Source organism: Biomphalaria glabrata, chromosome 9 (assembly GCF_947242115.1).
Source record: "Biomphalaria glabrata chromosome 9, xgBioGlab47.1, whole genome shotgun sequence".
Taxonomy (NCBI): Eukaryota; Metazoa; Mollusca; class Gastropoda; family Planorbidae; genus Biomphalaria; species Biomphalaria glabrata.
Window position 1 is genome coordinate 4,399,268 of NC_074719.1, and position 17,827 is coordinate 4,417,094.

General features: G+C 34.7%; 2 protein-coding genes across 7 annotated transcripts; one reads left to right on the top strand and one right to left on the bottom strand.

Annotated features, from left to right (window-relative positions):
- Positions 1 to 642: 642 nt before the first annotated feature.
- Positions 643 to 9,138, bottom strand: LOC106079561 (zinc finger protein OZF-like). 6 transcript variants are annotated; one of them, XR_008779667.1, is made up of 4 exons: positions 8,845 to 8,974; positions 5,821 to 6,092; positions 1,958 to 3,538; positions 643 to 1,921 (listed from the first exon to the last, which is right to left on the bottom strand). XR_008779667.1 is itself a non-coding variant. In XM_056040406.1 (3 exons), the coding sequence occupies exons 1-3, from the start codon at positions 8,918 to 8,920 to the stop codon at positions 1,026 to 1,028; spliced, it is 354 nt and encodes a 117-aa protein (XP_055896381.1). In that variant the 5' UTR covers positions 8,921 to 9,138; the 3' UTR covers positions 643 to 1,025. The 6 variants fall into 6 exon arrangements, 4 of the variants coding, with proteins under 4 accessions (XP_055896381.1, XP_055896378.1, XP_055896379.1 ...); XR_008779666.1 differs by having other exon boundaries at positions 643 to 1,031; positions 1,194 to 3,538; XM_056040406.1 differs by lacking the exon at positions 1,958 to 3,538 and having other exon boundaries at positions 643 to 1,031; positions 8,845 to 9,138.
- A 2,222-nt stretch (positions 9,139 to 11,360) lies between these two features.
- LOC106079562 (microsomal glutathione S-transferase 1-like) lies at positions 11,361 to 15,526 on the top strand. The gene is made up of 3 exons (XM_013240742.2): positions 11,361 to 11,599; positions 12,526 to 12,611; positions 13,429 to 15,526. The coding sequence occupies exons 1-3, from the start codon at positions 11,465 to 11,467 to the stop codon at positions 13,670 to 13,672; spliced, it is 465 nt and encodes a 154-aa protein (XP_013096196.2). The 5' UTR covers positions 11,361 to 11,464; the 3' UTR covers positions 13,673 to 15,526.
- Positions 15,527 to 17,827: the final 2,301 nt, after the last annotated feature.

Here is a 17,827-nt window from a genome sequence, read left to right on the forward strand (position 1 = left end):
ACAACATGCTATACCACTTTTAAGAAGAACATTAAGACCTACTTGTTTAAAACTTTTTTAGATTAGTTTTGTATTTCTATTGTCCTGTTTGTGTTTGTAATGTTATTACAGCGCCTTGAGCCTACATTTTGTTTGTTAACAGCGCTTTATAAATAAAATTATTATTATTATTATTATTGTCCATTCTGACCTCTCACCTTGCTGCTAACCAAGCATACAAGAACTGACCAGGTTATTAGATCATATTGCGTTAGTGTAAGAAAAAAATGTGTTTATTGTTAGATTGAAAGTCTTGAAGACATTGGGAGAGATATTAAAGTAAACAATTAGGTATTTAGAAAGATCCAGGTCTTGGTTCAGAGTCATTATTCTATGATGGATAGTTATTAATGGACGGTATCTTCATTGTGCTTTTTTTATACAACAATAGTATTATATGTGAGTCAAGTTATTCTATTTGTACAAGTTATATGTGATTTTGTTCAACAGTGGATTGTTCTTGTTTTTTTTTCTTGAGGAAAATATATACCACAATGTGTTTCTTCGGTGTGTTTAATAGAAGCTAAGCAACACCTACGAGCTTGCATTCATCATGTAATTTGGGGAGACAATACTACTCTCAAAACAAGTCAAGACAGAAAGTATCAATGTAAGAATGTTTATGCTTATTTGAGAAAATAAAACATATTGTATTTTATCCTTTACCAGAAAAGTCAATTGAAAATACATAAAAACTTTAAGGAAAAGGAATAAATATAAGGATTAAACAAAAATTCTATACATTTGTTCACAGTTATTGAATAGGTGACCCATGCAGAAACAATAAATATCACAGCAATATAGTTCAGAAACTACAATTTTAAATGTAAAATATTTACTCATTTCCATGTTATCAATAATACAAGAGTAAAGTTTTCTCCTTGCAACTAGCCTATTCACAAGTTTGACTTGGCACAGTGTCTACTCAACTAACTCCATTGTCCAGGAAAAGAGATGTCAACTTTGAGCCATGTTCTACACATAACCTATACCTAATTAGAACAGAAATACAGTCCAGATTCATAAACAAGCTTTTAAAAGACATAATTAAATGAATATATAATTCATGTCAAAATAGTGTCAAAACTTTAAGGGAGGCAACTCAATGAAGGTAAACAGGAAAAGATTATAAATGATAACAAACACAGTCCAACCTTAGGTTCACACATGGAGTCTGGTTCTTTGGTTCCCCGGTCCTTTCTCCTGTCTTACTTTTCCAAACAACACTTTCTTCTTCTTCTTCTAGCCAGCTTTATTGCTGCTGAGCTGTGAGCTCTTTTGCAGACTGTGCCAAGGAAAAAAAAAGTGTGCTGTTTTCTTCAGTTGTTCAGCACTGCCATACAGGGGGTTGGTTATGTTGGGCTGTAGTGGAAGTAGGGTCTGCCTAAGGTGGATTAGGGAGAGGCATTCAAAGAGGATATGGTTTATGGTTTCAAAGGGGTCGGCGCAGTGTCTGCAAAGGGGGAGTTGTGTGGAGTTTATTTTGTTCAGGTGGTAATTTAATAGAGGTGTGTGTCCTGTTCTTAGTTGGAAAATTGTAGATTGCGGGGGAGGAAGTTAATACTGTCCAGTTTGTTAGGCATAGTCATTTCTTTGTACATGGCTCTGCCTGTGTTTCCTGATGCCTATTGGTTGAGCCACTCCTCCTTGTAATTGTTGACTAACATTGACCTTAGGGTGAGGTAGTTAACAGGTCTATCTGGTTGTTCCATAGATGAACCTGTCTTTGATAGCTTATCTGCCTTTTCATTTCCCATGATGCCAATGTGTCCAGGGATCCACTGTAGTGTGATATTGATATTTAATTTTGATATCATCTGATGGATTATCACAATGAGTGTTGTCAACTCTCTTGGGCTGTTTGAGGTGCTGCTGTTAAGTGCTTGCAGAGTAGATTGGGAGTCTGTAAACAACACACTTTCCAGTGTTGCTCCAGGTCCACATATTAATTATCTGGTTCTCTTCTTGTATATCACTTGACTGTAATTATTTCTTGTTTGCTTTTTGCGGAAGAAAGCTCCTCTGGATCAACAGTGTGTTCTTGTCTTATTCTAAATGAAGATTGTAGTGTGCAGGGCAGATTTATTGCAATATTTAGTGCTAAGAAGTAGGGATCAAAATGACCACTGCATCACATTGTCCTGCTCCCAGGAAAGCAGCAAATAATTTAAATGCCTTTTTTACCAACATGAACTAAGTGGTGGGATTTCAAAGATTTGGAATACAGAAATTCTTTCGGGCATAGTTGACATTTGTATGGTTTTTCCCCAGCATGGGCTAGCAGATGGATTCTCAGACTTACAGACTGTGAGAATACTTTAGGGCACAAATGACACAAATAGGATTTCACACCAGCATGAACTAACAGGTGGGTCTTCAAATGCGCAGACTGTGAGAACTCTTTTGGACATTTGTGACATTTATATGGCTTTACACCTGTGTGAACCAATTCATGTCTCTTCAAACGCTGAGATTGGGAGAATTCTTTTGAGCATGTTTGACATTTGAATGCTTTTTCACCACTATGAACAACCTGGTGTATTTTTAAACTTGAAGAGAGGAAGAACGCTTTAGGGCATTGCTGGCATTTAAATTTTTTATCACCAGAATGAATCATCTGGTGAGTTTTCAGTGTTGAAGGATACAAAAAAATTTTGGGACACAATGGACATTTCAATAGTTTATCATCGGCTTGACTTGATTGGGTGGCTAGTTCATTTTTGCGCAGTCTTTCAATCTCCTCTTTATCTCTATGAACCAACTGGTGATGTTTCAAATATGATGATTGAGAAAAAGCTTTTGAACACACATGACATTTGTATGGCTTCTCCCCTGTGTGAATGAACTTATGAATTTTTAAATTTATAGCTTGGGAGAACTCTTTTGCACAATGTTGGCATTTAAATTTTTTTTCCCCAGTGTGAACTAGTTGGTGTCTTGTCAAATTGCCAGAATTTGAGAATTGTTTAGGACATAATTTACATTTCAATGGTTTATCACCCGTATGAATCAAAAGGTGTTTCTTCAAATAAGCAGACTGATAGAATTCTTTCTGACAAATTTGACATTTAAACAGTTTTTCATTACTATGAACGAGTTGGTGTCTTTTTAAATATGATGCTTGAGTATATTCTTTGGAACAAAGGCGACATTTGAACGGTTTTTCGCCTGTATGAACCCATTGGTGATTTTTCAAACTTGAAGAGTGTGTGTATTCTTTAAGGCATAATGGACATTTGTATGTTTTTTTCGTGCAAGTTTTCAACTTTGAGGACAGTGAAAATTCTTTCAAACAAATTTGAATTTGGAAAGGTTTTTTACAAGTCTGAACTTTTCCGAAACTTTTGTTAGGCAACAACTTTCTCGTTAGAAATAAATTTTGAATTTCTTCCGAAGAGTTTTTGATCTTGTCTTTTACATCCCTTTGTATCAAATGACCTTGAACTTTTTTAGCTTTTAATTTGCTTTTATGTACATTTTTCTTTTTCACAAAATTCCCCTGTGGAAAGAAAAAGTACAGAAGCTAAATTAATTGTCATAATTAATTTTGTTTTTATTCAGTATTATAAAAAAAATAAATCAAAACAAACAAAAGTATGAAAAAGCTATGATAGATTAATAATTTTGGTTTCTTAACATCTCATTAGATATTTTAGTTGGCTTAATTTTGTTTATACTTTTAAATTCTAATTTCAAATCTCATTTAGCTATTTTTGAATATATTTTTGCTTCGAGATGATAATAAGGGGAAAAAAATTAAAATAAGCAAATAAGGCATCCAATATGGCTGCCGCAAGGCTAAAATATAGTACTTGCAAAAATGTTCATAACTTTTTTAAAATTACTTTTTTTAAAAGATATATGGCAGTCAGAACTATGGCTACTGCATTGGCTGAAGTAAAATAAACTATTTGTGACAATTTTTAATGATTTGGTGATGATGTGAAATAGGACCTTAAAATTTTCCTTTTTTTTTGTCTCCGATGGCTCCAAACATACTCCCATTTAAAAAAAAGTTAATATTAAATGATGTTAAGCTCTTTAGTTGAGCCAATAGGTGACAAAATAAGGTTTAATTGTACAAAGTTTTAGAGATACCAAAATTTTTTTTTTAGTTATCAACTTTTTCGTGAAATAAATAATGTGAAAAACAAGTTTTGAGAAAATTGAAAAATAAGCACAAAAAAAAATGCTTACCAATAGTTAATAATAACTTCTAGTGACCTCAAGGGGAACAAATATCACCTTCTATCTCACTTGCCTTATCTACAAAGCCCTTTTTTGTGCTCTAAGGGTCTTTTGTCTCTTTTTGGCCATTTCAATTGCATTGTATGGTACCATTGTTTTCTTTTTTGTTTTAAATCCTTTTTTGCACACATTTGTCTTGAAAAGCATCCTTGGCTTAGTCCCAATTTTCAACGAAGTTCTAAAACTGATTCTACCCCATGTTTATGCTTGTATTGCATGGGATTCTGGAGATACCCACACCATTCAATGCTACAATGTTTGTGCTGTGGGTTGTCATCAGTAGAGGCAACATGCTCCAAAACAGATTTTACAGACTTGATCATGTCTAAATTATTAGTATTTTGTCTGATGGCCAGCCCATAAAAGTTTTGTAGAGTATCAACCTTCATTTTCCAGTAAATCATTTTGCATCTGAAAGTATTATGGTTTTGTTTTGTAACTTAAGTCAACTAAATGTGTTCCATATCGCTTTTGAACATGGCCAACATTCTAATTTTTCAATTGTTTTGCCATCATAAGGATCAAAGTCACAAAACTTTTAAAATGATGCTCAGTCTTCATCTCCTAAATATTTTCTATAGCGCAGCTTTCTAGGAGGTAAAACAGACCTTGAAAATAGACGTAAACTTCCCACTGCTTCCATTGCGCCTGAACTACCAACATGATTTACTTTACATTTGTGTTTGGTAATCCACTTATCATAATCAGCTGTTCCTTTCTTACTAGGCTACAGCTATTTGTAAAAATTTCTGTGTCTAGACATTTACCTGTTTCTATTGATATGGCTGTAGCGACACCATGATGGCTGGAGTGCCCTGGATGCTGCCATGTCCCGTCAACGCTCACATTGCAATCAGTGATGCCTTCTTCATAGCTAAATCCAACCACTTCTTTCACTCCTCTTGCAGCTTTTTCCATACTTTCTTCTGCCACTTTCTTAGTTACAAGGCCAAGGGTATGCATAGCAGACTGGTAACATATTTCAGAAATAGGAGGTGGATCGTTCATGCGTGTTGACAAAAATTCAAGAGTGCACTGTGTCCTCGACTTATGGATCTTTCAAAGAATACCATTATGATCTTTCAAAGAATACCATTCTAAGATTTATTTCCCTAAATCCTCTTTTTTGTGAAGGTTTGCAATCCCTACTTCACAGATAATTGAAGTGGTCCTTATCAAGGATGTTCTTCCCCTGTAGTACGATTGGGTTCTCTTGTCTGTTATTGATTCTCATAAATTCTGTTTTCCTTTGTTGATTATAAGTTCGGTCTTCTTCCGTACTTCCAAGAGTCTGTTCCATTTAGCTTCAGCACTTTGTTGCATATGGGAGAGAAGGCAGATGCCTTCTATGAAATACGGGTCTTCCAGATGTTATGTTAGGGCCCATTGTATGCTGTTTTTAATGTCTGAGACTGTCTGTCTCATGACTCAACCACTCACTGACAAAAATATCAAGGGTGAAAGCATACATCCTTGTCTTACTCTTGTTTTAACAAGAAAACGTTACAGTTGGGTATTACTTGTACATCTTACCTGATATTTATTTCCAGTGACTACATCTGAAGTCTGACTGTTAGAGTTGTTTAAAGTTGTGTGAGGAGACAAATCTGCACCCTCCACTTCTAGCCCCTCACTTTTAACTGCATGACTTTGATCGATTGTCAAGTTTTGTTTTACTTTGGCAAATGAAGACAATGTTTGCATTTTCCATACATTGTCCATGTTTTTAGAAGGTCTAATCAACTTCCTTAGGTGCGACCCATCACGGCCAGTAAGAAAGTATTCATCTGATATACACAAAGTTTCTGTAACAAACATAAATATGAATGTTAACTACAGCAACAATGTAATCTAAAATACAGATCTAACACCCCCTACCCACCATGGAAAACAGCTTTGACTGCAAAACGTGCATGCTCTCGGAACTCTGGGAGTGCGTGATCATATGAAATACTGCACTGATCTTTAATCTTCAGAATCCTTTTAATTAGTCTCACTTTTTTTTTCTAATGGATTCTAAGTTTATTCAGTAGATGAATGAAATTATCATTCTTATCATTAGTATAGATTCTACATATCTAATTAATATACATTTTTAGAAATTTAAAACCTTAAAAAGGCTTAGATGAGATTAATATGATTAAACTTTGATGATTTAGTCTTAGTCAACTTACAGGAGAATATAAAATGTATAAGTTTCTTTTTCTCTAGAACTAGCATGACTAGTCACTGACTAGTGACTAGGTCAGCTGAGGTCTTACTAGGCAAGAGTTTAGAGATTAAAATCCATTTCTAATCATTTCTCTTTCCAGTATTTCTTAGTCTTAGTTCTGGACTAGTCTTGCAGCAGACTTTTCTCCCTAAAGACTATATAAAACAGACTATAGTATAATATAGGTATATTTATTTTAGTTAGTCATTCTTTATCATATTTAAATATAATGTCATATGTGACTGGAGAGATGATAATGAGTGTTAGATCTTAGATGGATCTTACACTTAGATCTAAACTAAAACTACAGATTCTATGTAGAGACAATATTAGAGTATCTTATCTTACAGATTACAGACAACACTTCAAAAAAGAAGATAATTACAAATCCAAATCCTAAGAATTTAATGTTACAGTCTATAACCATCATGTGTTACTGTTAATCTAGTCATTAAGTATGATTAAGTCATACATATGTTAATTAATCAGTGTCGACAGTGACTTAAATTTAAATTCTTGCTAAGGCTAAGTCATTGATTTTCCATAAATATAATTATAATGTAATAAAAAATCTATAATTAATCTATCTAGAATCTACTATATAATATATAGATTTAATAGATCTATAATAATCCAGATGTCTAGATCTAACTAAGACTAAGACATCTACTTAGATTAGATTTAAACAAGAAAAACAAAAAAAAAAAAAGCTTAAACTTATAGATCTAGAATCTAGATCTATTTTCTGTTTAACTTATTATTGAGACAATAGTCAAGTGTGTAATTACTGTAATTGAAAATAGTAAGTAAAATTAGTAATTCAAGCAATTGAATTGAGATAGACTAGAGTCTAAGAGTCTAAGACGACAAAGAGTGTGAGAGAAATAACGAATTAAAAACTTTTTTACTTTTTACCAGACTTTACCAGACAGACTTGACAGAGTGAGTCAAAATTGACCTATGGCCTATACCAGTGGTGCCCAACCTTATACGGCCTGCGGGCCATTTTAATTTCCGACACTCGTGTCGCGGGCCACATTAACGAAAGATATAAAAAAAGAAATAGAGACTAAAACATTTTAAATAGTTTTATCACAATCCCATGTATGCTTGTAGATCTACTTACACCCATAAGTCATTATATGTAACAATGTTTTCAGGCGTCTTGTAACTGAAAGTTTTCCACTAAATTAAGTTCTTGTAAACATTGTGATCATACCCAGAATTTCAGAAATGTGCAAGGTTCATGAGGACAACAAGGCGTAGAAATCTATTGTCTGCATTGACGAAATTTCTCAAGCAGGGAAGTCTGGCTTTGTAAGTCAATCAGTTCCAGTTGGTGTCACTCCTCAGCGGCAATAGAAATGATTTCGAAATCTGCTGCTCTGTCATTTAGTTTTGAATTTGGATTTTCACTAACATCTTTCACCCATTTTGTAATTTTCATGGCCGAAAAGCTGAAAGCTTCAACTGTTTTTTTTTTATGGACGATTTTATTCCATCTCTGCCAGAAATCACTTTTGTATGCTTCAATTCTCTTCTTAAAATGTGAGCAACTCTGTAGCCTCTGTTACAGCCGACTCATTCCTTGACTTCTTGGTCAATATTTTCGCCAATCGCAAAACTCTACTCAACTTTTGACGTAACTTTCCGATCTTTTCTTTGCGGCTCAAGACAACAATGCCTCAATATTTTTGTAATGGTTTGTTTTAGAATGCATTTTATGTTATGTTACTTAAAAACATTACTGTACAAATCAAACATATTGATTTATTATGTTCCACACAAAAAAAGATCTGTCCACTTTTCCTGAAAGTTCAACTTCCAATTTTCGTTTCTTCGACCATCCCATTTCAATAACGAACAAATGTTACATGGAACGTCACCAATCATGTTGGTGTTAGAAGAACTCGAATCAAAATGATGCAGAAAAGATGCGCTGTGTTATACACATGAGATGTCAAGGACACGGCTAGTTCAAGACAGCCGGGAAACTATCCAAGACTCTAAAACAACTGTTGATTCTACAAGAAGAAAAATAAGAATGAAATCCATCAAAGAAAAAGTGAATGCTAACATAGAAAATAAATTTTTCAACCTTTTTAATTTTTTTTCTATTTCCTATCTTCTGTGCCAATGTTTTGGAGGGCCGGTCTGAACCACTTCGCGGGCCGGATCTGGCCCGCGGGCCGTAGTTTGGGCATCACTGGCCTATACCTATCTATATATAAGCTTTGTAAAAAAGAAGATAAATCTAGTCTAGGTCTATCTGAGTCTATCATAATAGGTCGACTTAGGACTTAGATCTAGATCTAGGTCTAGATCTAGAAGATGACAATATTTACCATAGACTATAGAGTCACTATAGACTATAATATAGTCTATATTTACTAACAGATACGGAAATAATACTGCTACCATGAGATTTATCTTCCCATTGCATCGGTAAATTCTTTATTCGCATTAATTGAATATATGCGAATATTTTACACCCTGCTTCTGAATGCGATTCTAAGATCCCTGCTTCTGTTGTACAAACCTAAAAAAAAAAAATAATTTAATTTTACTTTTCACTTTTCTAAATTATTCAAATACATACAGAACTCGATCTATTCCGTCTTTTAGATTTCACTACTCGCCCCATAAAACTCACCCAGCTCATAGGTCTATTATCAATTTCGATTTCTGTATATTTTTTTTTTAAGAATTATAATAAACATCGATAAATCTCTAAACCGTTAGTTTCAAAATATCAGAACATCCGAAACATCTAAAACAAAAAAAAAAACAAAACAAAAAAAAAAGATGGTTCACCGGACAACTCATTTAACCAATTTTTTGTTTTTTATTTTGCGGATGTGCCTTCAGATGAAGATAATTACATTCTAGCCCAAAAATCTCCCACGGGAGGTAGGAGAATGGCAGCGGGCAAGGTTCTAGCCTTACATGTAGGGACCATCGAGAACACCGAACGAAATGAAGCCCAGAGCCGACCAGAGCGCACATTCATTGCTCCATATGCTGTATGGGGTTGCCCGAGTTAGCCAGGAAAACTAATGACTAGCCAGAATTCAAGTCACTGATTAACATGCATGGCTAGATTGACCTAGGAACACGCATAGGATGTAATCATCATTTTTTTTTTAAGTAAAGTTTGTATTTCATAAGATAAGCTCGAATCTAGAGCACATGCCACAGGACAATACAAATGGTTCACCAGAAAACTCGAGACAAAAATTAGGTTCACCAGAAAACTCGTTCAAGACAAAAGGTTCACTAAACTCGACTTTGCTGGGCACTATATTGTTACGAATCTCTCTATCCAGGCTCTCTGCAAACGGCACCAGACACCACCGACTTAAAGAACTTGACAACTCTGGGCTTCAAAATAACGTAATAGTTTAATGTCAATAAATAAGAGCCAATACTGTACAATTGGCAGCACGTAACACAAGACTGTACAAATATCTCTCCGCCGTATCAACTCTTGCACTGGTCTCTCTCTGTCTCGCCTCGGACTTGCACTGAGCCGTTGTAACGAACTGTAGATCGGGAAGTTGTGACTGGTTGGTCTCTGATACCTTCGCTCTTTATATAGGGTCCCTGCTGGCCTTCTAGAACCGGACAGAACGTCGCTCGGCCATTCTGGGTGGTCAGATGACTACAACTCTCGTGACGCCCCTGAGCTCTGTTCACGTCAGCGATCCTTCCCGAACTCTCTTGTTGACACTCGTCTCGGCCGATCGTCGTAACTCGTCACGGTTGACCGCTCGTCTAGCGCTGGCCTGGGGCGATTTGCGTCGGCTGACTACACACACACCACTACCCCCATCTGTGCCACCACCAGGTTTATAACAATATATTATCGGCTAGCATTGTAAAGTTATCGTTCTCATATTAAAATCTAAATAAAGGTTTAGGCCTATTAAAAGAATTTTAGATTGCTATTTAGCAAGACACAAAATCGCACTAAATTCGGCTTATCATTAAGCTATTGCTTTTGTGAATCATTTACAGTACAGTGGAACCGGCCTGTCTTAATCTTCATAATTACCCGCGTTTTTCGAAGTATTTTTTGTTCAGAATCAAATTATGTATTATTATAGAGGGTGTCATGCAGAAAAGCATTTTGCGTTTAAATTATATATATATACTAAGAAGTTTCAGACCACTACAATAATTTGGTGCGATTATCTTACATGTGTATAAAATACAGACGTTATTTCAAAAAAGATGATTAAGTCCTACGCGTCATGCGTCTGCGAAGCCCCCCCCCCCCCCGCCTGGCTCCGCATATATATAGGGCGAGAGAGTGAGGTTGACGTTCCAGCGCAAGTCACTATAGTCACAAAAGTCGAACCATGATGGGCGAACTATATATATATAGTTATTGCATGTATCTTATATATATATATATATAAGATAGATGCAATAAATAAATAAATGTGAAATTGTAAACTATAGGCCTATTGACACCTATTAAAGTCACTGTGTGCTTGGTGACTTAATTAAGAGGCTTGATCACACATAGTCCATAATATCATGCTGTATAAATAGTTATAATTGTGACAAGCCAAACGTGTTTTTTTTTGTTGTTGTTGTTTTTGGTTGTTTGTTTGACCATTTTATTAAATAATAAATCTGGTTGGATCGTATTCTTACATTTTGCTGTGACAAGGATTCTTTCTACTTCATATACAAACCTTGCCCTCTCCCATCCCCCGTCGTCCTGCGAGAGGAATGGACCACGAAGTTAACTATCTTCAACTCTGAAGGAACATCCGAAACATGTAAAACATTTTACAAACAAACATATTATTTCCTAGTTGGCATCATCTTGATCTAGGTCAAAGTTCACAAACAATAATTAAACTTAATTATATTAATAGCTTTAGATTTTCTATCTCGGTATATCTAGATCTAATCAATTTGTTGTTTAAGCTTATCAAAAGTTACAAAATCAAAATGGCATTGAAACATTTCAACTTAACTAATCCAGTGTTTCAAATATTTTTAGGTCACTGTGCCCTTGTTTTACTTAAAACAAGTTTAATAAGCATTGTTACAGTTTTAGTCTTTTATGCATCCACGCCTCAAAAGGTATCATAGTGTGATTCATAGTTCATATTAAATATAAAATGTTTTAATATAGAAAGTAGCGATCTAGATCTTGTTTTATCAGATTTAAATCCATTTTGAGATCTATAATCGGTAGTATAAATACTTTTAAAGTATAATAACTAAAGTCTATATTATAGTCTCAATTGACTCATGAGTCAATCTAACAGTAACAGGCATCTCTAGCCCTAGGACGTCTAGGTACTTTAATGTATATAAATTGACAGTTTATAGATCTATCTAGATCTAGAATAATCTATAATCTATATATTCTAGTAAGATAGGAAAAAAGCACGTATAACATTAACAGAAATATAATATTGATTAACAGGTGACTTATATAAGAAACAAAAGAAAAAAAAATATTCAACTTCTGTTCCTCATCTTTTGAGCACTATTTTTTTTTTACACTGAGAACATAGGCCTAAAGATGATGAAATAAAGAACGTTTTATTTAGATTTGATTTATACACAATCTATACCACTAAAACAAGTCAGGCCTAAGTTTCACCAAGTTTCCATGCTCTAATAGCACTATTATAGGGAAGATATAAGACTCTGAACCATAATCTTCAAATACAAAAACAAAATTTAATAAAAATACTCAGAAAAACACAAAGATAAAGGCACATTCCTCTTCCTTTATGCTAGGACAAATTTGTACAATTTAAGTCATAAGCATGACTGAATGCATGATGCGTAGGACATAATCATCTTCTTTTTTGAAGTAACGTCTGTATTATATAAGATATATCTTTATCTTTGTGACCTTCTGAGTACCTATTTTATCAAATTTTGTATTTGAAGATTATGGTAAATACAGATTTTGTATGAATGCTGTGTCTGCTTGATATTTAGAGATTAACTGCACACAACTTGAAATTAAACTAATTTACACATCTCCACAGAAAGTGCTGAAAATTAAGTCAGATAAGGACCATGAAGAGAAGAGCCAAACAATAACTGAATACTCACAGGTGGAAAGAGTGCGCAGGTAAGCTGATAAAAAATATATTAGAGTATTGATGTTTTGTTGCAGGAGTCATTTTTAATGTTATCATTGTTGTCTAGTTCCTTTTACCTTTACCTTTGCCTTAGTCTATTGGACCATTGGGGCACCAAGCAAGATTTGCGACCATCTTTCTCCATTACTCTTTGTCTTTTGCCTTAGTTAGAACCTCTTTGAATGGCAGTCCATTCTTTTATGTTGTCCTCTCATCGCTTTCTCTGTCTGCCTCTTCTTCTTTTTCCTGGTTCCTATAGGCCTTGTTAAAAAGATATTTGACATTTATATAATATAGTCATATTTTTATATATATATTATTAAATTCATTCCCATCTTAGGGTGTTTTTTATTTCATTATTAGTGTCCAAAAAAGTTTTTAAAATATTTGTGAAAATGTGACACTCTCATTGGATCCTTCAGATTTGGCCCTCTCAATTTCTTTGAATATGAAGGAATAACAATATTGAATAAATATATGTAGGCCTATATATTTCAGATTTTGCTATTCATAGCAATGCATGGTTGCAAATATATTTTGTTTTATATTAATTGATAAATAATTTTAGGCTCTATTTACTTTTTGTGACAGATGTTGACGTAAAAATAAATTACTGTAAATAAACATTAATGTAATTAAACCTAGAAATCAGAATTGAAGACATCGTCATTATTATCAGTAGAGTTATAAAATGTTTCAATGATAATTAGTTTACACATTCAAAAATGTAGGCAAAAAATCTTATTTGATTAAAAAAAAAATATGGATTATTTTTATTTAAATTTGAATGTTATGTTTTATTCACAGGTGTCATCGTAATGACTTGGAGAATGTTCTACCATTTGTCTTGCTTGGTCTGATGTATGTGGCAACCAATCCAGGCTTAACAACTGCAGCTTTCATCTTCCGTACTTTTACAATCAGCCGATTTATACACACATTTGTATATCTATTGACATTACCGCAGCCTTTAAGAGCAATAGCATTTGTCGTAGGATTTTTAATCAACATATACATGACATGGTATATAATTACTGCTGCTTTATTTTAGATTGAAGATTTAAAAATTAAGATTTGCCAAAAAATAATAATTTATGAGGTGATAATATGTATAAGCAACTTTTTTTAAAAATGGTTTTCATACATGTTTCAGCATTAGACTAAAAGGGCCAGCAATTTAGCACTTTGGCTAAGATCATTATCTTCTTATCTAATACAGATGCTACTTAAAAAAGATGATTATGTCTTACAAGTCATGCATTTAGTCATGCATGTTAACCAATGACTTCAATTCCGCCAAGTGACTTATTTTCCTGGCTGGCTCAGGCAAATGCACTGGTCAAGGCTATGTCTTTGCATTTTTATTTCAGACAAAATGTGCATCTTGTTTCAATAAAATTGCATACCATGATTTTTTACATATTTTCAAAAGATAAAGAAAAAATTTTCTGGATAGGATTAGATATATTCAGCCATTCAATCCGTACTACAGTGGATGAGATTTCTTGATGACTTAGTGGTATTTCTTATGTTTTACAAACGATAAATTCGCCCTATGCATTTCATGTGACAATCTTGTCATGCATGTTAATCAATGACTAAAACTCTGCTAACTGGTTGGTTTTCCTGGCTGATTCAGGCAACCCATTCCATTCTCTAATGGAACAATGGAAGAAGAAGCGCTTTTGAAGATTTTGTTCTAGCGTATGGAATTAGAAATGTGCCTCTATCTTTGTGTAGAGTGGCACTATCCAGGCTGCAAGTGATTATAAATAAATACTACTCTGGTAACAGATGTGAGTTTCATTAAGCATGTGATGTTTGCATAGCAGCGGTGATAGCACAAAAAAAGCAACAGACTTATAATGTAAGTGTGTAATATATGATTGAAAAAGTATCTGTGTGTTTTCGAAGTACACTTATTATGATTTTTGCTTACTGTTTGCATATTTATGTTTTAAGATATCTAAAGTGTTTCCTGCAAAATGACTGAAAAATTATGATAACATTAAAACAAACAAAAAATATTGGCTCTATTCATTTTTTACGATATTTAAAGTATTTCCTTCAAAATGATTAATATATATTTTTTCGGCCCTATTTTGTCCGCGCTATTTTGACGGGTTACGATTTTGTGTATAACTGAAAATGTTTCTGTTCGATATAAAGTGGAGAAAACAAAACCAAAGTCGTAACAACTTTGGCGAACATTCATATTTTGAACCATGGATATATTTTACTAACATCGAACGGATGCTTGTTTACTCAGACAAGGTCTGACGTAAATAGAACAATCGACTATTGGCAAATTTTAGATGTAAAACCGAGTGCCTATTATTTCAACCATTATTGATAATGACAATGTCTTCGATTCCGAAGATTAAGAATGAGAACTGGAGTTTTTGTACGTTGTCGTCACGAATTTGCTGAGGCAGCCGCGCTGTCTAGTTGTCACTTGTGAGTCTGTGACCTATTTCGACCAATTTCTAGAAGCGAGTTCAAACCAGTGCAAGTGTCCAGCGTAAACAAGTTAATTTTAGATATCCAATCGAAGAAAGAGGTTAAGGGAAAAAAATAGCACACGTCAGCTTCTAGAAGGTCAAAGTTACTAAAATAATTATCTGAGAAAGTTTCATGATTCTGGAACGTACGATCAAAGAAAGTATAAATTAGGGGAAAGTCAATAGACGGAGTCCTCGCATAGTAGTAGTTCTTGTAGAGCGATGGTCCTCGCTCAGTCCTCGATTAGTAATGGTTATAAGTTTTGTGATATTAGCGGGTCCATTAGTTAAAGTTTTATAAGTTGAAGTTGAAATTATACTAAGTGAAGTTTCATGTATCTTTAAGTTTTATTTATGAAGTATCAAGTCAAGTTGTTATTGAATTAAGAAGTCATTTTATCTGAAAGTTGAAGAAGTATTATTAAAGAAGTTTTAAGAAAATACAGAGAGATGTTTCTTTCTTCATTTCATATGAATTCATCAACTTATTAATACAATCCTTCGGCTCGGCAATCGTCACACTAGTACATATACAATTCAAACAAGCAAAATATGAAAACAAAAACAAAAAAATTAAATAAAAAAAAGGACAAAGCGTAACTATAGGGGAAGTAATCCACACTTAAAACACATTTATAAATAATGTACAAGTTATTTCTCTTATTTGATATCAAATTTACTTGATTGGTCAAATTGACAAGCCAAAAAAAAAATTCATATTTTGAATGTATGAATGACATTTTTTTTGTTGAAGGGAAGGGGAGAGAAAAGTGCTACTAGTCTTCAAGGGCCATTATTATGTTTACGTTTGGAGAGTGCGAGAATATTAAAAAGCAAGACATTCCAATTCAAGTCAAAAGTCTATGTGGGCGAGCATTACAGAGAGAGAGAATGATAGAAAAAGGAGTGAGAGAGAAGGAGAGAGAAAGGGAGAGTGTGCCGTTCCAATAGAAGATATAAGTCTAAATGGAAGAACATTACGACGCGTATAGTGCAAAAAAAAAGCAACGAAAAATGTGGGGGTTAACAAAGAGAGAGAGAGAGAGAGAAGAAGAAGAAAAAGAAAAGAGAGAAGGTGTACAAGAAGGAGAAAAGGGAAGAACAGGAAAACAGAAAAGGAGAGTGAGAGAGAAAGTGGTAAAGAGAGAAAGAAAAGGTCATTCCAATTAGTGGGAAGCGAGGTCGAGAGGCTGAGTACGCTTGAACTTAGCTTGGCTTCCTATGAAAGGGGCTCGAGGTTCAACACCCGACTGAGCGCCCCTCCCCATTGACCAAAGCGCTATCTGAACATGCTATAAGCTAGGCTGTGGTGTCGAATCCGGAGTCACAGGTTCGAGCCTCGATCGGCGCATGCCCTTATTTTCGTAGCCTTTTAATTCACTACTTTCTCTCTTAAAAACTTGGTCCCTGGTGCTGGTATTCATTTATGTCTAATATACGTATGTATCACATTTGTTTCAGCACCTAGCTTCAACTCAATATATTAGCATGAAAGTAGCCCTATATAAAAAATCGTAATTAAAAACCATAATTAATTCAACCTTACAGACGCTACAATACATGGGCATGTAGAAGGGGAGAGTATAAATTGGCGTGCCGTTTTATTGGTAGTGATTTTTTATTTTAAATACATATTTTGGGGAAGAGTTAGGAACATTTAGGTTTTAGCCTAGCCGGTGTGTCAAGCTAGTTTGTCTGGCATGAGGACTACATGTCCCGCCCATCGAAGTTGGGACCTTTTTACTGTCGCATTGATACTGTATATGTTGGACAGCTTTAAGATTTCTGTGTCTGGTATGTTGTCGGAACAACTGCTTGCTGAAGGAGGCTGCACAAAAGTGTCATCTTTCTGGTGTCTATGCATTTGATTCAGACGTTGTGAAGGAATGTATAATATCCGATTGCTGTAAACAACAAAATAAATACTAAAAAAAAAGAAACATTTTCCTATCTGAGGCCAAAACCTTTCCACGGACGTATGTTGTAGACCTAACAGAGGCCTAAGTTACTTGTTTTTTGTAAGGGAGCTACGATTTAGGATTATTTGACCATTTCACTGACACAAACATGTATGTCCGATTCCTACTAACTGTTTTGGCACAAACGTGGGGAGGGGATGAGGTATTCGGACAATATCTTTATATTTCGCGATGTCCGTGCATCATGTCCAACAAATATTTCGCCAGGGGTGGGGGGGCTATTTAAATATTCAACTGTGGTGGAATAAGTCCGCCGATCGGTCCGTTTGCACTTTCCGATGGAGATGATGGCCTGCGACTTCTAGGGGTAAAGTCTTAGAGCCACAATGTGGTAAATATTTTGTTGGTATTGTATAGGCACATAGACAGGCACAAGCAAAACGCAAAGCTTAATAATTTCGTGGGAGAACAAATATTTAATAGAGAATAATTAAGAAGAAATACAATCGATGAGTATGGGGGGGGAGGGGTACAAGGTGATTTATAACTAATTATAAGCCAATATCATCACTGGGATGTTGCTCATAGAACTCGTGTATGGTTTGCTTATTCGTCTGTCTCTCACTTATCTGTATCCAAGATTCTCCATCGGGGTGGGGTGAGTTGAGGCTCCGTTGTGCTGGCAGCCAGTTGCTGATGCCCTGCAGGTAGGCAGACACTAGTGTTACTAATATGGGGATGCCACGCGGTGGGCTTACTCCCGTAGTAGGTGCAGACCGGTCCTGG

Coding starts and splice junctions, on each gene's coding strand:
- LOC106079561 (XM_056040403.1), bottom strand. CDS start 8,920: ATGGTAGCAGTATTATTTCCGTATCTGTTAGTAAATATAGACTATATT. Junction 6,093..8,844: donor TAGTGACTCTATAGTCTATG/GTAAATATTGTC, acceptor TGTTTGTTACAG/AAACTTTGTGTATATCAGAT. Junction 3,539..5,820: donor TCACTGGAAATAAATATCAG/GTAAGATGTACA, acceptor TTCTTTCCACAG/GGGAATTTTGTGAAAAAGAA.
- LOC106079562 (XM_013240742.2), top strand. CDS start 11,465: ATGGCATTGAAACATTTCAACTTAACTAATCCAGTGTTTCAAATATTT. Junction 11,600..12,525: donor ATGCATCCACGCCTCAAAAG/GTATCATAGTGT, acceptor ACATCTCCACAG/AAAGTGCTGAAAATTAAGTC. Junction 12,612..13,428: donor CAGGTGGAAAGAGTGCGCAG/GTAAGCTGATAA, acceptor TTTTATTCACAG/GTGTCATCGTAATGACTTGG.